Source organism: Anopheles moucheti, chromosome 2 (assembly GCF_943734755.1).
Source record: "Anopheles moucheti chromosome 2, idAnoMoucSN_F20_07, whole genome shotgun sequence".
Classification (NCBI taxonomy): domain Eukaryota; kingdom Metazoa; phylum Arthropoda; class Insecta; order Diptera; family Culicidae; genus Anopheles; species Anopheles moucheti.
This window is the reverse complement of record NC_069140.1, coordinates 22524662-22548868: the sequence shown is the minus strand read 5'-3', so window position 1 is coordinate 22548868 and position 24207 is coordinate 22524662. Positions and strand designations below refer to the sequence as shown.

The 24207-nt window shown below is 41.7% G+C and overlaps 1 protein-coding gene across 1 annotated transcript in view; it reads left to right on the top strand.

Moving 5' to 3' along the window:
* LOC128299353 (protein slit-like) overlaps positions 1–24207 on the top strand; it is an 89486-nt gene that overhangs the window by 56882 nt on the left and 8397 nt on the right. The window contains exon 2 of the mRNA XM_053035291.1: positions 22230–22301. Within this exon, the coding sequence (XP_052891251.1) occupies positions 22230–22301 (72 nt within the window). The remainder of the gene's footprint in view (positions 1–22229; positions 22302–24207) is intronic.

Sequence of the window (24207 nt, the reverse complement as noted above, 5' to 3'; positions counted from 1 at the left end):
GCAAAAACCCGTAGCCAACAGAGTCAACAGGTTAATTTAAATGTCGTGTATGAATATTTTATAGCATTCAATTAATCTTGCTCTCGTTGGGTTTCACCGTTCGCGAATTGCAGTCCAACCAGCTGCCCTGTTTCGGTGTTAGAATCTGCGACCGCGGCGCACAAACACTTATTCAAGAAACGATTTTGCGGTGTTTATTGCCGGCAGCTCATCGCGCGTTGTGTTGTGGTTTCGTTTGTATAAATCACCATAATAATTTTTACACCACCAGCCCCATGCGGCTTCCAAGGGTAGCTCAAATTTGCCGGTAGCTTTGTGACTAGAAATTCTCGAGTCCATTCGGGTTACACAGCTTGTTTTCAGTTCGATTTCGTAAATCCAGTGCGCCGTCCATAGCATAGCAAGCCATCAACCCATCCGTCTTCTTCACGGCCACGGTTATCTATGATTTCCCTCAGCGCCTAGAATCGTCAGCCATCAATCATTTCTTCCTCGAAATGTACCTTTATGGACTGTATCGGATTGCCGAAATGAGCAGCTCAGTGCTGAAGAATCTTGCCGAAAGAAACCAACGCACATTTCACAACTCGCCCTACTGCAACCTACTTTTACCGTCCGATAGTGTGATTTTCATCGATTTACAGTCAAAAGGGTCAGAAGGTGCAGAAAGAAAGCCGGACAAGCGAAACAACCGGAGCTAATCACGAAATTGAAATACTCCTTAACCCCTCCAACTCCGCTTCGACCGACCAATGACCAACAATTCGCTACGAACAGCCGTCATTTATCCACCGGATCAACGGATAAGCTTTAAAGCGTTAAAACTAATCATCATTATGTTGCCCCACAGTGGAAATTGTCTGCTCCAGCCTCCCGTTTTGCGTTCATTCAGAGGCTGCCGATTTGATCGAGAGCCGGTCACGGTGGATAAATGGTTGCCCATTAGCTGTCAGAATTGGTGTTTAATATTTGCTCATTTTTCAGGTCAACTTGTGCTGGTCAAAAAAACGATTTCCATTATTCGGTAGGAAGGGATCCGTAGCCCGTGGGGTTTATGTTTTGAGTGATATATCCACATAATCCACAATATTCCACACTTCACTGAAATCCTATCATTCTGTTGAAGTGAGTCAGGTTTATTGGGAAGTTGGCAAGATATGATTTGCAGTACAAAAAATGGAGCTTTTAAAATGTTGTTCACGCGAAAACATAAAAAGGTCCTTCATAGATTGATCAGCAAAATAAACTCATCCTGAGCGATATGTTAACCTCACTTCAGGTTAATTTCAATTATCGTTGCTGCTCCGTTTTTAAATTCGTTAAATATTATCAACAACAAGAGGCATGTATACACGATTAACACTCACTTATGCAATCCGCGATGGTTGTTTGGGGGACGCCCTCTCAAGCTCAAGTGGTAAAACGTGTGTATATTTAGCATAAGTGATCTCAATACGTTCACCGTTGCAATTGGAGCGCAAAATGGTTCAGAATGCCAGAAGAATCTCAAAAACGTTTTTTTTTCCAAGCTGTATCCCACTCAAGACAACAATGTGCAAAACAGGCTGGAGGTTAGCAATACGACAGCGAGGATTGCTCAGTGCAAGATTTTCATTTCCGATGAGCATTGTCCGGAGTGATGGTAATGCGATGATGATGATTTTCTCCAAAAAAATGTAATTGAGTCGTTAAAGTAATGAGGCCACTTAACCTACAATCGAAACCGACAAAATCACCGTTGGGTCGAGAATACTTTGGGCAGGAATCAAAGCCAACTTTCACTGCGTATGCTCTCTGTGTTGGATGCGTATACTTATCTGAATATCGTTATTGCCAGTTTGCGTTGGAACAACATTTTGTTCTGAATAAGGCATTACGTCGGAATTTTTTACGATGTGCCTCACTAGAAGTGATGATTCTGTTCTTGAAAATCTCTTCAATTCAGACCTAATTCTCTTCCCGAGTGAACCAAAGAAGGCGTGGAGAATAATTATAAAGTTTTCCTAATTTTGTTCTTTAACTGTGTTCAATAATGATTAAAATGCCATTCTTATCAGTTGCTATTGCAGACGATTTTGATAATGTTTTCGGTATTGTCAACCTTTACGAGAAATTAAATTGAAATGTGATGTGAGATGTCGTTATAAAAACGAGACATGAACCCGTTTTCCAGTTGTAAACATTTTATCCGGCCAAATACGTGAACACCCGGATGCTACCGGAATTCATTACAAACATCAACTCAACTGTCTCGAGAGCTTTGGCGAAACCAGTTTGAATTAAACACGAAAAGTAACGCCATATAAAGCTCGCATTGTGAAGTTCCTCGATCTTCTCGGTTGTGTCTTCCGCGAAAGGTTTCGCTACCGAGGGGATGTAGTTAATTAATGCTGTAGCAATTTTTATGTCTCAGCTTCAGCATCCAAGACGGCGCATCCGTTATCGTGCAGACGGACGGGCCCTCGAGGACAGTCGTTTGTTAGAAATGAGTTTAACAAATTTGTTGCCATGAATCTTTCGCTCGAGAAGAATTGCATAGACACGTAGGTGAGAGAGAAGCTGATGTTTATGTGATTTGTGTTAAAAGCAAAATGATAAACTAGATTGAGTGAAGAACTTCCCATGGGGTTGTGTCGTCTCGTGGAAGTAAATGAAGTGGAATAAGTTCATCCATGACTGACGTTAATGGATGTCTTCCAAACGATTGCGCGTGGATGCTGACTATTGTATGAAAATATTTTGCTCGTCTACTCGATAAGCTCATGCGTTATTACATCGATATTGAATGTCATTGGTAGTTCGTTGCCCTCTTATCATATTTTATCCCAATTCGATCGGACTCAAACTATTACAGCTAGTAACGATCGTAAGTGGGTGCAAACAGTAGCAGTAACAATTCATACGTTAAAAATAATGAGGATCGCAAAGGTTCGTTGGATTGTATCACCAATTCTATTGTTGATCGTGACAATGATATTAAAAAAAACAGAATAAAAATAACAAAAACAATTGGGAATTGATACCAATTCCAAGATCAAGAACGAAAAATCAAGGCCAAAACATGCCTGGAGCAGCAACAGACCTCTCACGACATGCGCTGCTGTTGTACGAATTTCTGATACCATCGTTGTTCAACCGATACATACCTTAGGGCAAAAGATATTCAACGATCGCAAAACAATGATCGCTTAACGGAGGAAGAAGCTGCTAACATGTTCAAATGGCACGATCAAATCACATGGGAGCACATCCAACACGGCAAAAGAAAGAACAAAAACAGTGCAACCCAACCTACATGTAGCATCGCATCGGAGGAAATCGTAAGTCTTGTGTTTTTTTCTCATCCTTTACCAGCTAATTCGCTTACACTCACACGAGCACAATATCGAATGCAGAATGAAATCAAATTAAAAAAATAACACACCAAATTATTGCGACCCACGGGAGATCGCTAACGTTGCTGCGCCCACCGGAGTAGATGAAGTAGAACACCCTTGGTTCGACTAATGGCACAATGTTCGCGCATTTGCTATGCTTCAGAGCACCGGATAACTGTCTACTTCCTTGCAGCACAAAGCTCCAGCAGCGTAATAGGGGGCCCTACTGGCGTTACGTTCCAGAGCATCGTCAATTCGGCGAGACCTCACATTTTGATGGGAACTACCTCTGGTCTGTTTCGAACACGAACCCCTGGTATCCGCTGGTCATTCCGTCTCCTGTCGAATCAAACACGATGCGAAGAGGTGTATAATTTTCTTTACATTTCATTGCCAATTGAATAGCTCGGACTGGTTTTTGGCTGTAACGGGAATCTCGTAGAACTGGCAACATCATCATACTTCAGTGACGAATTATCTGCGAGGTCAACAATCTCTGAAACTCGTACGACTTTTAGATCATTTTGTATCATTTTTTCAATATCTCTTGGAAAACATAAAAGCTATCAACATTTCATCCATGGTCGACGTTGCTTCCAACAAAACCACTCTAACACCAACAACACCCACATTGGTATCGTCGCAAACACCTTCGAACCCGATCAGAACATCGGAAACAAACGTGCACAAAGGATGAACCGCAATTCGCGGTTATGGTTTGCATAAATTAACACCGATAGCCTTCCCGATTTTGGGTGTGGAAATCAAAAAACCAAACCAATACAGGGTGAATTCCCTGCCACATTCCCTCAAAACTTTGCATCCATCGTTTCTGCATCATGGTTCTCGATATTGTGCAGAATCATTTACTTTTTTTATGTTATTTTTGTAGTTTACTTTCATTCTTCTACTCCATCGTCCACTGATCATCAATATCAATATACTGTGAATGGTACTTTCATCACCGTGATGTTTCTGTTTTCTTTTCAGTACTTTAGTTTTTCAATTCAAATGCAATTTTTTGTGCCATTTCAGTTATAATCGATTTTCTTTCTGATTAAATTTACCTTCAAGATACAACTTTCAAACGAATAATGTTCGAATGTTGCAGATTAAAATACCCTTAAGCAAAGCGTTAATAAGATTTTCAGTAAGAGGTAAATTTGCAATACCATACGCATTACTCTTATTTTATGAAAACAGGAAACTTTAAGTAAATGAACGATAGTCTACTATAAAACCATTACTCAAAATTCTTTTGAAGAACAATCAAGTGACAAAGGGGTTGAATAATTTGACAAACTTCTCGAGCGGAATGAACACAACGATTGGCTTTCGGATTCGAGTGGTTTCGGATGAAAAATCATCTGCTATTGCTATCCTTAATCCACTGCAATGCTTTGAGATGGGTCTTCCGTTGAATTATGAGAAATCTGTTTCGGTTGGGCACAACTTTCCCCTTGTGATCCTCACGAACGCTGAGGTATCCCTCGGGGAACAACCCAAACTCTATGCGTGCTTCACACAAAAAAAACAGAGCTGAAACCCTGAAGAGCTGTTGCACCGTGTTTGTTGTGCAGAAGTAAATTGGCAACGAAATGGACTGAACGCTCCCAAATGCTCCCGAGGACAACCTTTCGAACCTGTGCTCTAATGGACGGATCCGATGCACGGTACGGTGCCACGAAATTGACGCACAAAACCGGATTCATAAATCATGTAATGATGTCAAAATTTCATAAAAGTGTAATTAATCATGGTCTGGCGGTGTTTACGTTATGAACTGTTTTTATTTTGTCGGAGGTTTGGCTACTTTTTTTTTATCGCACACACTTCGCAAATTTCGAGCAACATTTCATTCGGGTTTGCCTTTTCTGTCGATAGTCGGTTATTTTATCATTTTTTTCTCTATTGAGTGTTGAAGCAGTCTTGCCTTAAAAATTTAAGCTCGATCTCTATCGACCCATTCTACAAATTGAGTTGTTTATATCTAAACCTAATTGTCCCATTTTTACTTGTGGGAAAAGCCGAAACTGATCAGATTAGTAATTTAACCGTCTTTATTTCATTTGACGTATAAATACAGCAGAAGCCATTAGTGGACAAAGAAACAACGAAGCAGAAAAAAAAAACATAGTTACCATGGTTATGACTAGGATTACTCTTTTGAAAAAAAACGCTCTTACAACGCGCTTCCACAATCTGCTTTTATTTTCCAGCAAAAAAATACAATCAGACAGAGAAGATCAAGACATTCTAACATTACTCACAAGCCTCCTTAACGTTGAGTTGTTATTTATTAAACCTAAACTCGTTGACACTATCGACGACCGTCGGGACCATTTCGGGACAGGAAGGTAATAAACAAGGTACGTATTATCTTCCTTCCATTCTAGCACTAAAGCAACGCAAACGGCTTGTTTATTAGAAGACAACGTTCAGCTGTCTACAAGCGAAAGCAGAAAGGGGGTTGTAGCAAATTGAAATTTATTACCACACTGAGACGGCGAAAAAGGTTCAATTAGCGAGAGACCCAAATGTTTTCAGCTTCCTAAAACAAACTATCGCAAATTGGGCACACCATTCCCGGTAATGTAAGCAGAATTCAGACTCATTTCGGGCAGTAACATTGTTGCTTTTTTGTCGGGTAGTACCCATATCGGGCCACGCAGACAACATAGACGATGATGTGGATCCGCATTAATTTAAAGACTGCTCGGTTGCTCCGTTGATCATACATGTGTATGAACATCCACACGTGTCCTCCGCGGAGGAAGGTTAGAGTGATACATATCCACTACAACAAACAGCAACAAACAGAAGCCTAATAAAAAGTTACGACTCCCTTGGTGGTAGTACCCGACTCTGTAAGCTTCAGCATTCCGGCACGGGTTTACCATCCATAACTCTTCAACTCTGTAGTATAGCACCTACGGAAGGTACATCATAAAAAGTGCTTGTGGCTTTTGTACTGGGCACATTCTGATTACTCACGCTACCAGTTCAGAGCCTGTGTCCACGGTCTTCTAAAATGACACTAAATAGCCTGCTGGAATAAAAATGTTATGTTTCCTGCGCCATCGCATTGGGTCAGACAGTTTGCACCGTGGAGGTATTCTAACGATCATCCCATTAGAAGATACTATTTACTCGGGCATGTCACAGTTAAAGCCCTTCGGAAGCAACAGTGCATCCTTTGAGAAGGGTTCTGTCTTGCTCAATCAGTATCATATATTTTTTGCTTTGGAAAAGTCTACACCTACGTGTTAGGTATTTTTCTATTATCCTGCACAACAAATCCATTCGCCCGAAATGGCGTCGTTAGAAAGAGTGGTTGTCCTGAGTCAATAAAATAGTCGCGTCGGATGGCCCATCTTTTTACCTTCCTGTCGCCGAAAAGTATTACACCGTGCGGTATAGAAGTACCGCACTGCTGTACAACGATACGAAACCGGAGGGATCATAAAGATGAACATTGATGATCCTGCCGCCTACGGATGACTCATGTGCTTAATGGTAGAGAAGTAATGGATGGCGCCCCGATGTTCGTCCCACTGGCCGACCCCATGCAATTGGATATTGTACCAGGATAGTGAATCAGAACATGTACATACTAAAAAATAGGTATTACAACAGGAAATGAACACGTGTACTCCGACACATAGGAGAAGGAAGAGAATTGAGGGTAAAATCCGACCAAATACATTGTGACAAGCAAGGGTAAAGAGCAACGCTTAATCCTGCTCTGCGTTTTGTAAGTCCTTCATAATAAGAGGGTCCGTAAATCCATGACCACTCGAACGCCATCGATGGTAGGAGACTTGGTGCAATATTTAAGACTGCTTGGGACGCACACTATCGGTGCAAATGTCGGAGTGGTTTCGTTTTAATGGAATTCTTGAGTAGACTTCACCATATTCAACACTGTGAAACAATAGAACGCATTTGGTGGTTAAGCTTTTAATACGCACTCGAAAACAAAGAATATGACGCTAAATTCCCATTGTGATTGAAATGCACATGCTAGTAAAAAAAAAATCACGTTTATAGCTGTATGAAACCGTCTTCATGTATCAAATCTGTTGAAATTTTGGATTAAATGTTGCTTTAAGTGATGGCTTAATTAATAAAATGTATAACTTAACTTTGTTATAATTCTTTTTGTTAGTCAAAATTGTTTAAAGCAGTTAAAAAAGCAGTAGTTTTATGGTTAATTGATTTTCAACTACGATTGCAAGTATTAAATGGATTGTGAGACCAGCCTTATTTTGCTTTTAACATTATTTACATTCACTTAATGTCAATCTCACACGGTGCATCGAAACTGCTTGCATTCATTTCACCATTGATTGCCACCAAACTTTGATGCAATAAAAAGACGAAAAGCAAAAAAAGCCTTTTCCGCCAGGCAGTGATGACAGTTTGGATTTTAGCCTCTCATGTCACACTCGTCATAATGAATAAATGATGGCGACAGGCGACAGATAAATTATCTCACAGGCGCTTCCGTTCACAAAAGACCGTAACCGACACGCCGAAATAAAAGCTCCATCAAGAGCCATCAATATCTCCAACAGGACAATAACACACGTCATTTGTTGACCGTACGCGAAAATGCATGCAATGGACGTTAATGAAGTTAAATTGTTCGATTTCGTTTTAATCTTTTGTCAATAAATTTCCACTCGATTGGCGTCCGTTGTGCAAAACAAAAAATCTCTGCTACAGATAGGAGAAGCTACACGGGAAAAGTTTTCCATAATTGATTATCGCAATCGCTTTCCTTGATTTTGCATTTCCATAAAAGCTTTTAATGTGGCAATTTATTCGAGAGGTGTTTGTGATTAAAAAAAAATAAACTAAACAATCACATGTTGTCCTTTGACAGTGTGAAAGTAGTGGAGCAATGAAAGCACTCCAACTGTTTGCAGTTAAATCAAAAAACACTTACCTTACTTAACAAGGTTGGATCTCATTTTGCGATCTAAAAATATAAGAAAAAAATTAAATGTATCAAAAAACCTTTAGTAATGTTATGCTTATCATGCGTTTTGGTCGAATCCAATTCTTCTGCCAGCATTCAATTTCAATAACGAAATAACGAACAAGTCCAACTTAACCCTCAAGCGTGAAATGTAAAGGCAAAAAATAACATTCGTTCTGAGCTTGTAAAAAAATTCTGCCGGTATCAAAATGAAAGAAAGTCCCTTGAGCAAGTGGCAGTGTAGTGGAATGGATTTACATGCAAGGAAGACAAAACTACAGCTGAACCAACCGCGACCACCGCACCTTTGCAATCTCGTTACGGCTGGTGAAGATAGGGTCTTTTGGGAAAGATTGTCGGAGAAAAGGTTAGAATGATCTTCTTGTAAGTGTCGTCCGTCCCATAACAATATTTCACGTTCAGACCAGGCTTCGGTTTGAATAATTTCACAGACACCAATATCGACAGCTAAACCGGCGAAACGTGATGATGCTGCACACCGGCGTGCAGCGGCGGCGAAGAGCTACTTGTGTACAGTCCACCTAGAACTGGTGGGGGACATCACTACAGAGGGATTCTTAGCGGCCTTACGCCGTTTCACATCCAGACGCGGATTACCGGCACACATACAATCGGACAACGGAAAAAATCTTGAAGGAGTCGCGCACGAGCTCAGCGAGCTTTTCCACATGTTCCGCGACGAACAGCAACAACACATCAAGGCAGCACCAGGCTTTCCTACGAAGAATATGGCACCATCCTTCAGTAAATAGAAGCTGCAATGAACTCCCGACCCTTGTTGCACTCGTCAAACGACCCGAACGATTTGGTAGCACTTACCCAAGCGCATTTCCTCATCGGTACATCCATGCATGCGGTTCCTACTCCCGATAACACTGGATTGCAGACGTTCTCTTCAATGCTCTAACACTGGAAGACTACACTCTCGACACTGGCAACTGATGGTCCAACGTTTCTGGAAGGACAACGGAGTCTCTGCGGGAATTGCAGAAAGACAACATGAGGCATCACCGACCAACCGACATACTACCTGGCCGATTAGTCATCCTGATGAATGAATCCTTACCAACAACCCGATCATCCACATGCATCCGGGCAACGACCAACTCACACGAGTAATAAATATTACTAGTCACTAATCACTGTAGTAAATATCACTAATCTAATGCTAATCACTTTGCTAAAATTTGTTAATCACTAAAAACATGCAAACAACTTTAGTTTTGTTTTGTTATGACATTCTGTCATGGGGGGGGGTATGGCCACGCACAACAACGCCGCAGGCAGGAAGTTGACAGTTGTCGATCAGTTTCATTAAGTTTCGTCAACTGCCGGAAGCTGATCGCCAGAGGCACTCAAAAAGAATCTTTAAGTGTTACTATACGGAAAAGAATCTTAATGTTTTAGGATACGGAAACGGACAAAAAAGTGATCCAATAAAAACCCGCATTAAACTTCTACAGGGTTGCTTTCAAAGTAAAGAGAACGGAACAGATCTCCTATTGAACTTCCTCACTCCTGTTGAACACCTGAACTCCTATTCAATTGATCATGTTCTGTATTATGCATTTCTGTAAATCTTATGTTGTTTTAGCGTACCCAGAACAGCTAGTAAACAAAAACCGTTATAGTAGCATAGCGGTATGAAAAGAAAATATCAAACCAGTCACGTGATAATGGATGATGGAGATAATTCACCACTTCACCACGATCGCTATGGGGTGTTGGACTTAGTAAGTGATTCTGTGTTTACGCAGCAATTACGATTCGGTAACACAAACATAAACATCACACCAGCCCGTGATGCTGGCTCTATCTTTGATCCATTAAAAGAAGCAGATCCGTCGGTGCCAGAAGAGATTGATTTCATTTGGAGATCGAGTAGTGCGTAGCAGTCCCTACGCATCGTTCTATAGCGCAGCAGGAACTTCTTCGCAATCAAAATAGCTCCAAACGCCATAGACGATGAATGAATGTGTGGTCTGACTAATAGTTACTATTTTTAGTTGAATGATGCATCCAGCAAGGAGTAGTTTGTGATATTGATTTGTTGGCATTGGTTACGTTACGACACTTACGTCAGTGAATTCACTCATGACCGATTCATCTTAAGCTCCAGTAACCGATTGGTTCGATCACGTGCAGTCTACCGTGCGTTTAATAGCAGGACATAAATAATACAGTTCGCTTTCCTACCAACCATACCAAGCGAACGCTACGAGGTACGGAAGGCGATCAACCGTAACGAGCAGTAGAAAAATATTTATTTTTATTTGACAAATATATTTTCGATCGGAAATGAACTGGAAAAAGGAAAAACTTCTCACCACCCTGCAGGCAGCAATACAATAACGACAGACACTAGTGCCCGTGCTAGTGTCGGATGCATCAACATAAAGCATTCACATTGAAAATAAATAAATTCAAACCGAAAAAAGGAAGAAGGTTGAAAATGACATTCGCAAGGAATGCTTCATCATCCTTCCGTGTGTCTCGTGAACGAAATCGAATTGTCCCGCGGGATGCCCACCCGGAAGCAGCGAGAAAATATCGACAATAACGAGCACTGCAGAGAACAAACTTTTGCTGTTTCTTCGGGCGTGTGCAACGGATGCACAACTGAAGATTTGTATACTTTTTTTTCGATTCTGCGCTGCGGAATGTCGAAACGAATTGTTTTCTTAAAAATTCGTCCCAGTACCACCCTCGGAGCGATGATCCAATTTTGATAGTAGGAGGGAATCAAAATAAACCACAATAAAATCTTTCAGAAGAAAACAAGATCACGCAAGCGAAGAGAAAAAATGTCTGCGACTAATGTTTCTTGGAAAAGTATGCAACCCGCCTTCTAGGAGGGCGCCGAATTCCCGAGATCCCGAATTCTTATCTTCCAAAGTTATCCCTCTTGTGAGGAAGGGATAGTTTTACAAAACCGAGTTAAATTTTTCAAGCACATAAATTATAAATATTTTTATTTCTATAAAGCCATCCTCCGCTAAAATACGATCATCCTTTTTCGTTTCAAATCCCAATGATGCTCGGTGTGGCTGTTGGGATCTGGACATGAGTACCGCTCTAAATTATTCATCAACTTACGCTGGGGATGAGCAATGGTCGTCTTTTGCTGCGGTTTTTGGGATTCTCCTTATGTTCTCTTTTGGGACCGTGTTTTTTCTTCTTCGTCTATTCGCTATGTCTTTCCGATTCTGACCAATTTCACCACAAACCTTAAGACGACGATGCATAACCAAACTCCGTCCTTCTTCCGTGCAGGTGATGCGGCTGTAGGGCGCTACAAAAAAAGCGACGCCATCGAAGAGAAAAGTCCTTAACGTCTTTATCATAAATCGGACATGGCAGATGCATTGGTCGACTGTGATCCCTTTCGTCGTTCACGCCAGTTGAGGTTGAGTGCTTCTTTTCGTGCTTCTCTCACCAAGAGCATAGCCTGGCAAGAAGCCAAACACACATTGGGTGCTTGTCGGTGGATGGAATGTATTCCGTCGCTGGTTTAACATGGTCGGAAACAAACGTTCTGACTCGTTCTGTCCCAGATTTGTGAGATATTCGCCCCGGCAGAGATTTATTGAAATATCAAATTATGAAAAATGAACCCAAAAACTCCTTCCCAGCAGTCGTCCCGAACCATTTGTCCGAGATATCCGGTCATCAGGAGCGTGTTTGCGTTGTCCGAAAAAGACCCGAGAGGATGAAGAAAAATTACATACTCCTCCCATTTTGGATCATGATATGGCCTGGGAAACTAATGAGTAATTTATTCGAAGTATTATTTGTTTTGCTTTACATCGTTGCCATTTTTTGCTGTTGTTTCCATTGCTACTTGTGGCGGAACGTTGGGTTACGAGTTGCGAATAATGCTTGCCATCGTCTGCAGACATGTAATCCGAGACATGACGTGATGGGCGCGCAGAAGGATGCACAAATTGAAGATTTATCGCTGATGGCACCAACGAATCTTAACACCCGTGCGGATCTTTTGGAAAAGTGCTTCGAAAAACCCCAGAAGAGCAATCACCAACTGTTTTTGAACCAAGGGAGTGCACTGTGAATTGATCGTAATCGGATCTTCTGGAGAAAGACAAAAAATGCATAATTACAGAGCAAATTCAAAATAATCCTTTGCTGTTCGCTTGTGATTAAAACTGGAAGCAACGGCTGTCCGCCGGGTTCACCCATCGCAGTATGTTAATCAGCATTTAATAAGCAGATTTCATCCAAATCTTCAATCTACGCATGATGCTAATTTTCGGACAAATTAAAATGTTCTTCGCACGTCAATTTATCTCCGTTAGTGTTTGCGAAGGAGTTCTTGAACCATTTATAACCGATCGCCTTCCATTTCGGATCCCATGCTTTACAACGTCGTTTGTTTTAACGAATGTCAAACACGAGTTCCCGGATGCTTCCATCCTCTTGGTTTCGCTGTTGGCAGTTAGATAAATTAATGTTTCCTTCATCTGTGTTTTCTCTCGACCAGCGTAAGTTAATTTATTGTAAAGAATGGCTCCAATTATGAAGCACGGGGAGTTTTTACCATCGTACGGGGCTGTTCAGTTCCACACTCGGCGCTGCTGCTATTTTGCATAATCAAATCATCTTGTCAGGAACCATTAATTTGACGTATTGTTTCGACCCCGATACGTGGTACCTTCTATAAAATCCGCTGCAGCGTGCGGAGGTGGTGCGCATGTTTGGCGACTGTCTACATTCGGTCGGATTGAAGCGGAATAAAAAATTTATGAGCCCTCTTCAAGACGGATCGCTATATAAACAAAGGTATTCATAATTCTTACAATCACGCTTCACTGCACAAACCTTATGGCGTGGAAAAGCATCCAAAACACGCCAACGCTCGCACACGATGCAGGCACGCATGTACCAACTGGACGGCTGGGAGATTTATGAGTGTCGCAACAATTAACGTCGGCTGATGATATTTGGACCATTCTTCGGCGAAATCCCTCGATAACAGCGACGAAGAGTGTGTCGATATGGATATACGTTAGGTCACGCTATACCATTCGACAAAAGATGTCATCCTGACCACCTCGATTGATATTCGATGCATCATCCGATGCTGTGGCAAACGGACGACCTGCACGACCCGAATGACGATGCCGTAGGTCCCATTAATCACCGAGTTTCTATCGAAAGCTCAAACCAAACCACACGCCATGTCTTCCAGCGTTGGACAGACTAACAAATCGTTCGAGTGAAATTAAATTCGCTTCTAAACAATTTATGACCGCTACATAGGCTTGACCATTTTCTCCGGTCCATCTGTTCCACGTGGCTACGCCCATCAGTAGTGTGTTTTCGATTTCCGATGCCGACATCTTCCAAAATCCTTTCACGGTCTTTACTTTTATTCACGCCAAGCATAAGCTTTTCTACGATTGGTTTACGATTAACGAAGGACAATACAATAAAACAGTCACGAAATCAAACTATCACGAGAGATATTGATTTATTTCAGGGAAAAGGCAAAAATTGCGTACGTCTCGCTTGTGTTTTTTCTTTAAGAAGATTTCGTGTAGCAAAGCTTTCGAAAAGGACTCACTGTCGAATGATGGGTGGGTTTTAGTGAAGGAAATCCCTTTTTTTAGAAATGGAAAGTAGAAATAGAAGCATGGCTTGTTGATCGTGTTCTTGTTGAAATCGAAAACATTACTCGGGTTATAAACGCACCCTTGAACATCGCTTAATCCCTCACATTGACAACTTGTTTGTTCGCAACATACAACTGCAACATTTAAAGAATAATGTGAAAATTTCATATTTTATACTATAAGATTTGTTGCAACAATTTTAAAGGAATTTATTATGATTTGCTTCTCGCATTATTCCATAGTGACCTTGGCCGATTGAACTAAAATGATAACCGATAACCAACTATGTGATTAAGAAACTATTCATATCATATTCGTAATCTTTATCGAGTGACATTTGGTTTAATCAAAATTGTCCCTTCTGTTGGAGATAATCTTACTGAAAAAAGCTGTAAAGCATCTTAATTAGCTCGCTGCACCATTATCATCTTCTTCGCTTTGGTCTGATGAAATTCTTCCCTCACTGTATCCTTTTTCACACTTGTACCCACCTTGTAATAATTAATCGATCAATTAACCATATCTTCCTTTTCTCTCTCTCTCTTTACAGGTAAGCATCTACACCAAACGTCCTTTCGATATCGCTTCAGGAAGTGCTAAGGCGCCGAACAACTTGATCATTCTGTAACCGCTAAAGTGCAATTGCTTGCTACTAACATCTGCACTGAGCTTACCGCAATGAACAAGCGGTCTCCAAAGAGGAAAAAACAGAAGTGGAATGGTCAACAAAGGTAGAACCCAAAAGTCGCACCACCCGAAATGCAGCGTGCCACGTTTCAGCAACGAATTCGACGCTTTGTGCTACCAGGTCACGGTAACGCGACGTGCCTCACCATTCGAGCACGGAAAAACGGACGATTTTATCTGAAAGCATAAATCAGATTAAGTATTTAACCTCTTTGCCTGAAGTTGAAAATCAATTTGGCTTGAAATTTACTCGTTCAACGCTTTTTACGAGCTTGCCAAGCCCTTTCTCTCACACACACACCTTCTGTTCTGGTTGATGGTCTGGCTTTGACGGCGGTTCAAGTTATCGACCCTTTCCTCGTCTACGGCACGGAACGTTTTGGATGAACGCGCTACCGGGATGCTCCTCTAATGGGCAGTGCATGCGAATGTTTATCCTTTTGACTCGAGGCAACGGACCCGGCAAAGGGGCAGTAGTCATAAAATGTGTGTTTTTGTGAGTGCTTATCAAAAGTTTGTTGTTTTGGTCCCATGCTGAACGGAGTCGGCAAGGGTCGATTAGCTACAGGCGGCGTTAATATGCCCCAGATCCACCGATTACTTCCGGTGCGGTTGTGCAGCATTTTAAGCGCCAGTTAAACCTCTGAACCTCACGCAAATATTTTATATTATTGCCATATTTTAAGAACCGTGATGTGTCCACGCGACGATGAAGCAGTTTCATTACAGCTGTTTATCTGTTTCGGTGGCTGTAACAATCTCTCACCTCGTCTAAATCTCCTCCGAATGGCAAAATGATCGAGGTAGACAGTTTACGACACGACGCGGTCCATTATCCATTACGATAATCCCTCAACCTCGTTGTCCGCTTTACGATGGTGTCCGTGGGATTTGTCTTCTTTGTTAAAAGTGTTTTGAAATGTAGTCTTGAAGTTATTCGATTACTCAATCGGACAACATTAACTTTTTACTGTCACAATAATCGCTTAGAAAAACCAACAATCTCAACCCTTGACACTTCAGAAATTCCAGAAGCAACAAAATGAAACCTCCTAATCAATATTAGCTCTATGTTTAAGTGAATCGATCAAATAAATTGTACTGGGGAAGGCTCCGATTCCGATCAAACATCGAGATAAAACTGCTGCTTTCTAATCTACTCCTTGCAATGCGGAGTATTCCATTAAAACTTCACAATCTTTTCAACGATCGGGGAATTGATAATCCAAAACCCACGAGTCATCGGTTATGCTCCAGTTTTCATCTCGATTTTGATTCGATATTGACTGCCAGAATGCTTCGGTCTTTTCCAACGCACATCGCGCGGCTAGGCACGTCGTTGGCTGTCAGCTCGAGGCTACGTCGTGTCTTTATTTGTCAAATCTGTCAATTTTGGTAAGCTTCCGTAAATCCATTGATCTGCTTTTTCCAGTTTCTTCTCATGTTGTTGTATGCCTCTCGGTTTCGAACACCATTCGCGTATATTTCTTCCCGCCGCGTCGTCTGCGTTCGTTTGAAGGAGTTGTTTTTGTTATTTTTTGTCCATCCTTTGGGAGTTGCACACTCTAATCTTAGCTCTGCCAAAGAAAGAGTTTAGAAACTGCTGAAACATCTGTCGAAATAACTCCGGTATCGCGGGTGTTGTAGAACGAAATAATTAACAATCTTTAGAACTCACGGCAGGTTGTAAGGGTTTCAAACGCGCGGCATCGGCGGTCATGGCGTGACTTGTTGCACTGTTTTCTTTGGGAAACTCTCGACTCAAATGTGGTTTTCTTTCTTTGGTATCATGTATCTCCCTTTGCTTCTGTCGATCTGTTTCAAACACTGAGCAAACATAAAAACGTTAACCCGCTCTACTCACCGTCAAACGAGTACCGATCCATTGTTGAAAGACAGATGCATCAAGCGGCTTAAGATTATCTGTATCCATCATGTGTCTGGTTTTGGGGAGAACTCTCTACTCTACTAGACTTGCATTCTATTTTTGTTACACAACACAACGCTACACGCTGTGACGAGGCGCAACGGTCGTGTTACGTTCGTCGGTATGTTTGGTGAATGCTCACTTTCAATGGCCCCCTGAATAAACTTGAAGGCTGGATGCTTTTTTTCCTTCCGAATGTCCTCATCTTAACAGGATTGAAATCATCTTAATTAACTAGACAAATAGAGCTAATTATCACGTTTCATAGCGATGCAGGCACCCTTGGAAGTCTGTTCATGATTGCCTCGTTTTGTGGAGAGGTAAAGAGAGTGGTGCGAAAAGGTCAAGAATTTAATCAGTTTGCTGTAAACGTCGTGAGTTTTTGCTGTCAATAGAGATCTTCAACAAAAGAATAAAGTATGAAGTAATTAATTGGATAAACAAGCTCGTTTACATACCAATTATCGTAAAACAAACAATTAATATGATCCGATAGTCATATGCCATTGCACATTGTTCTAGAAAGTTAAAATCCATCCTATTGTTCGATCTATAACATCGATCTATTGAGGAAACTAAATCAAATAACAAAATCAAAATTGTGCGGTTCACAAGACCCTACATGATGAATTCATCTACTGACACAACCTCATCATCACGTACCAACAATGTCCGCATCATCATCCATCCACCACACGACTGCGGTTTAATTAAATGCTCCAAAAATTCTTCAACGTCGGCTAAATTACTAATTTGGTCACATAGCATAACTCTGCGATGGAAAGCCTGCTCTACCACAATCCCACTGGTACGGCTTTCCATAACATCGGTTTCCTGCTTTTTTGACCTCTGCCCCCAATTATCATCTCTCGTCTCGCAATCAAACATCTCCGGATTACAGGATTGCTGGCACCGCAAATTGGCAGTCCCCGGTTCCGAAATACACACCTACCATTTTGGATTTCCACATGTCTTATGATATCTGTAAACATACATAATTACATGCTCATCTACACTCAGCACATTCGTGCTTTGGTCCTCTGCGAGGGAAGCCTAACCCACAGAGATACAGTATAAATCGTGATGGTTGAAGCATTTCCCGGTTCTTATGAACGTTATTCGATGCAGCTTTGGATTGGCTTTCATGTACACTCACTTCCACTTGAGAGCGGAAATGAATGTGCTTCCCATTTCCATTACACGGTGTTCCGCCTCGGACTTGGAAAACAGGAAAGTAGAATGTTCGGCTTCTGGAGCACAAATCCGTCCTGACGTGCTTGGGACGGACTGGTGAGAATGCTGTTGGAATGTTCGTTGCAAGACGGTAGTTTCCTTCAGTCCAGCATCCTCGTAAAGACGTTTTGCTTTCGACGAGAACCAGTGAAGAATTATGTCGAGAGTGGCTTCAAGAGGTTGACCAATACTTGGGTCGTGATATGTGGGGAATAAATTTGCCAGATTTGTGTTATAATGTTCGTTCCCAAGCTCAACATTTCTCACTCTTGACATTACGCTGAAGTTGGTGTCTGTGTTGGAATGTCTGCCTACTAATTTATTGTACCTTTCTCCCATTCCTTTTATTGCAAATATCTGATACATTGGGCAATTGACGGTGCTCTAATTAAAAATTGTGAAGTACCCGAAACGTATTGAATTTGACATAAATTGACATTTTGCGAATAATCGCACCAAACGATACATATTTTGTAAGAGAGTTATTTTGATCCCTGTCAAACCCTTTTCAAATCCTGCCAGGAACGCATCCAAGCCTCAAATTTCGACCCAAATCCAAACATCAACCTGTTAAGTTGAACAGAAATATTCAAAACGGATACCCTTCCCAGGAGGGGGTCCCTGAAGTGTGGTTGATCCCTAGAGAAGTGTGTTAATACGTCCAAAACGTCGGCGAAGTGGAGATCAAGGTGTGGTGATTATAAATTCTAATCAGGGCGTTGTTTAGCATGCTCGCACGTCAACGGGATCGATAGCTCAGAAAATGTCAACCGCACTGTATCAACGCTGATGATGAAGCGACTATAGACCACAAGAGGCCTCTTACGTGCACTTTGCTGCATGCAGCCGGGCTTGTCGCCACATGCATACATATTTGCACGGATGGAGCGTGCTAGCCCCAGCGCCGGGTGGCCCCATTTCATCGAAACCCATTTATTACTTGACATTAGCATCGAACAACATCGTGCTGGCGGTGTCACCGAGGATGCTCCGCTGCAAAATGTTGTCAACTCCCTTATTGCACCATCATAACACAGGGACACGGTGAATGCAGGACATGAGCGCACACCAACCACGAAGTGTCGGTGAAGCGCGTTATCAGCTCATCAAATTCCATTCTCAGTTAATTTATGAACCAATTCAAAACTAACTTCATTGTTATTATGTAGCTTCGCTTCGGTCCCATCGAGCTGACAAAGACAAAGCGATGTGGACATACATTGCTGATTAGATGATGATTGTCCCGCTTATGGTATCTAATGTGAATCAAACATGCAACACCCACAACCCACCTGTCTAACGATCGATTCCGAAAGCAAACGTTGTATTTGTTGACGCATTCATGCAAAAAAATGCATTCCATCGTTTTTTGAGTGATTTTTCTGTTCAATGGATGGAAATATTATGCAAATGTATATTTAATATTATGTCAAAATGGAAACAAACAATACAATAGTGTTGACTCACGACCTCCCATAGAGGTTACCTTCTTCCTGGGCAATATATGATAAAACTAAGTAAAAACTATTAAAAGAATTTTTTTTACACATTTTCTGTTTTACCGAATTCAGATAGGGGAGTAACTTAAATATAAAATTTTAAACAAAATGCGAATGTTTTGTGATTTATATATCTCTATTAGAAATACTGTTTCGGCATTGGTAATATTTATAACATTACCTAAACGGAAGAACATAACAAGAATAAAGTATTTTATGCAAATCTATGCACAAAATGAATAATCTGCCAGTGATATAAACTTTAATAACATATTACTTGCACTCACTGACGTTTTAAAAACTTTTGAAAACGTTGATCTGGATTGACGTTAATCTCTAACGGCTTCATTCATGGTATCATCGTGCTCATAATCCATCCCAAAGCTATTAAACTCCAGTAAAAAACAAATTCAAATTCCTCCAAAAACAAAACGCCAAAAGAGTGAGCCACATTTTTCAGAATGTGGTTTAACAAAATATTCACACAGGACCGCAAAAAGCCCATGATCAGCAAACGAAAAGAGTTGTACGGGCGAAGTTATTTGCCTCGCAATGCCTTATCATTAATGCCATTACAAACACACACAAAAAGGTTCCGAATGTGCAGGTTAACGGCGTCTAAAGCACTTCAATCGGTTTTATAATTTTCGATCCAACACGAAAATCTGCTTACTCTCCCATAATGTGCGTCGACCATTACCCCGTACATGACATTCGCATTATCCTTTTCCTTACGTGCCGGTGCCCCGAGTCGCACTCAGTTCGTTTGTCAAAAAGGGAAAACAGTGAGGAGCCATCACCACGGCCCATTCCACCAGAGCGGAATTGTGTGGAATTCAATCAGAAGGTTTTTCTGTGTGCCGGGTGCCATTTTTCTCACTTACATTGAGGTTTCCAAGCGTGTGACGGCTAGTGAATGCTTCCACAAGGCCACCACTATCTGTAGAAGCGAGGGCATGACGCTGTACGGTTGAATCAAGTCAAATGTTCATATCTTCCCACACACAGAGGGCAGTGAAAATGGTTCCATCAACATCATTTCAAGTGAGAAACGCTGCAACTGATTCTCCGTTAGACGGAGTTCCGTTTTGGTGAAATATTTTGATGCAGCTTCATCTGCATCCGTTCACTCATCCATTCGGCGTGGTACGATGGTGCTGATGTGTCTTCTTTTCGCATATGCTGTAAATACCACGAGCATCCCACACAACAACAAAGTGTTCTGATGCAGTTGCAACTATATTTTTTGTTGCTCAAAAATATTTCTCCGGAACGACCTCCGAGTGCTCCGGTGATTGTGCGGGACGAGTGCAACATTTTATTTATTTTATGCACTCACTCTCCATGCGGCACATCGTTCCATGCATCCGCCCAATGCACACAATGCAGTAGCGACAACATCAGCAGCTGAAGAATTTTGGGTTCCAAAGGAAGATTCATCACCGTGGGCCATCTCACCTTGTGGGCCCGTGATACGGTTCAAGCGAATCCATCCGTCCATTCGAATCACCCACTATGTTCCTCACATCAATTTCCCTTTCATCTGCTTGCTTCCGCTCTTCGCCAACAGCCAAACACTCGTAAATCCGGTGTGTAAACATTCGCCCCGATGCGAGCGGATGTGTGTCTCCATCCGAAGGAAGCCCACCAGAGCACACACGTTCGCTCGAAAAATGTGAAGAAGCATAAATTCGAGCAAAATGTGTCATGAATATTAACAGCTGGCAAAAGATGTACGACAATGCAAACTAGAATTTCCGTTACAGCTTCGCGTTTTTTTGTTCAACTTGCGCATTTGGCTATTTTTGTGCGATTTACATGAAACATGTGTCTCGGAGTCTTGTGGCCGTGTTTAACCGTTTATCATAATGGCCATTTATGCACCAATGGTGTGTCAGTGGATAGAATTTTGGAAGCATGTGAGTGTTCTTTCACATCAAAGCGGAAGTATCCAAGCGGAAGTGGTGATATGCATGCTTCCATCACATGAAATTCAATAAATCCAACTGCACAAACATATGAAATATTCATCATTTAACACCAACATTATTAAACGTTTAATAATACCGACTGTAATTTCAGACAGACTCCTAAAACTATATGGTCGTCCTTTATGGATGTTTACACTCTTTTATTCCATGTCCTCTCTTTTTTATACTTGAATTATCTTCAAAGCAACCGAAAATGACATCATAGCTCGATTAATTATGCTCTCTACTAAACGACGTACCCAAACTCCGAGTACTCGACTAAAGTATAGGTCGACGTCGTCAAGCTACTGGTACAGAAAAAATAATCATGAAACATTCCACTCGGGCTTAATCTGGACATGGAGCCATAACTAACATAACGACGATAATAAAACAGGCTCCAACCTGGGTGGTTAAGATGAAGAGTCTTAAGATTAGATTTTGAACACACTCGAATGTATATGTTGGCATGAACTTTTGTTAGTTTTTCGGTTTCTGAGAGAGAGAGTCTGCTCTAGACACAGGTATCTTTCCTCGTGATATCTCGCTTCCATCATGAAGTTCTTTCAAACGGTTGGTAATTAGCACCAACATGAAGCTGTTATTGAGAAGTCCTATATTAAAGACATTCAGTCAACTCTTCAGCGCCCTAAAAGCTCCAATTCCAATACGTTCACCTCACAGTAATTAATACACCACTATTTAAAGGCGTCCAATTGAGAGTTAATCACAGGACAAGTTTTTTTGCGAAAAGCGATTGCTTTGCATAATATTATTAAATCATTTCAGCTAATTCAGTTATGGGTACTCTCCCATCACCAGTAGATCAAAGTATAACCATCTCACGATGGCCTTTCCTTCCACCTAATTGACTTTATTCGTTCTCTCCTTCTTCTCACAGGGATCTGCAAGGCAATAACATCAGTGTCATCTACGAGTCCGACTTGCAAGGATTGGCCAAGCTGCGAATACTGTAAGTAAAGTTTTCTTTCCCTCATGACTCTCTTCTACTGAGGCTTCTAACCGTGCCCTGCTATATCACTCATGTACCAACACGCCATGAGCGCAGTGAACACTGTGAAGTATCGAAGTAAAAAGCTAAGATGTGTAAACGATAAAACGGGAGCAGTCGGTCGCCAACTTCCGTCTGCGTGTATGTCGCATGGCGTATTGCAGTAATTAAATAAAATCCGAAAATTCCCCCCCATAAAACTGTGCGAACTATCAGAGCGAAGCCAGAGCCGGTATGTGACGTTGTTGCCCTTTAGCTCCACTCCCTTTTAGACCACACCAGTGACTGGGCAGCGGTAGAGTAGCGCTCCTTTCGCAGTTCCTCCGGACTGTCGTATGGAAAGTGAGCGAACGACTCTTTTTAAACTGATTACACCACAACCGTGAACAGGCACAGCGACAAGTGAAAACCACCGATAGAATGTCCTGTGGAACCAATGCGCCCGCAGTGGCGCAACATCCGCTGGTAGATGGTTTTAATAGTGTTACGCGAAGTGCTTTCCAAAATTACCCCTGTCCTGGAGGCGATAGAGCGCTGTCTAACGTTCGCCGATCAACATAGACTTCCGGTGGAAACAAGGCGGAAATGAAGTTACCCAGTGTGCAGTTAAACTTGTCCATTGGAATGTTGTCCCAACGATGTATACCATTTCTCAACATTTGCTTCGGTTTCCTTCGGTGTTATGCTGTGTTGATGGACGGAACGGATGGTTATGAAATAAAAAAGGCCCAACAGACTTTCCAATACAGCAATTTAAAGCTGCATTAAGATATGTTTTGTATCTTTCCTTTAGAAAAGGGTACGAAAAAGGCAAATACTTCGTGCACTGATATATGCGTACGTTACGATCACGCCGATAGTGTTGACATCATTAGCAGCGTTTGCTAATCAATGGAAATCATGCCGGACAAGATGGCGCTCCAGAGACCAATGCATAGGGACGCGGCACTAGACGTGCCGAAATGACACTGTTTAGTGTCGCCATAAAAATGTATCCACCACCATTCGCCACACCACAAAGGTCCGAATGATTTACGCTTATGAGCTCTCGCATGCAGTTCATTGAAGAGATCGAGTCTTCGATCCAGCAGCATCGGCAACTCATTATTCAAATGTGCAACCCTCGAGAGAGGATGAAGATTTACTGATTCGAATTCCATCCCTAGACCAATGGCCTCCCATTTATTTATCATTTTAATCGATTCCCAATCACATTTCCCCTAACTTTCATCGATTTAATCACGCTCAGAGGACGTCGTCGATGGTGGTGATGTATTTTACTGGTTCACCACTGCCCAACAGGGACATCATGCGTTTTACGCCGAAGAGAACCAGTTGGACATCGGCCAAACAATTTCAACTTCAAAACAACTGTCCCACTTTCACTGAACGTAGGGAATCGGATCCGTGCTTGGGCATTGTGTTTGTTGGTCATTAATTTACATAAGTGGAATATGAGATATTTCTCATCGAACAGCCCAACACATCTCGTCGAGGAAATGTATATGTTTCTGTTTCAATATCCCACTGTGAGGCTCGTAAGTTTTAAATAATTACCCATCGGATCACCCTCAGATACGTCTCTTGGACTTTGGCATTATCGACTCTTTGCCCTCAGTATACTTTAGAGTTGTTCCCAGAGCTCTCTTGCAGATTTTACCTGACGTGACGAAAAAATAATTCATTTTAAGCCACGGAGCACTCCAACCCGGACATCACGGTGGAATAACACGAAACGTGCTTTTGTGTCTTCTTTTCCGAGTTTGAAATAATTTTACGAACCAAACATAAGTCCGGTATAGTGTTACATCGGTACGAGCCTTTTATATGGCCACCGGAAACGGGCTGCTTATACCTTTCACACCGT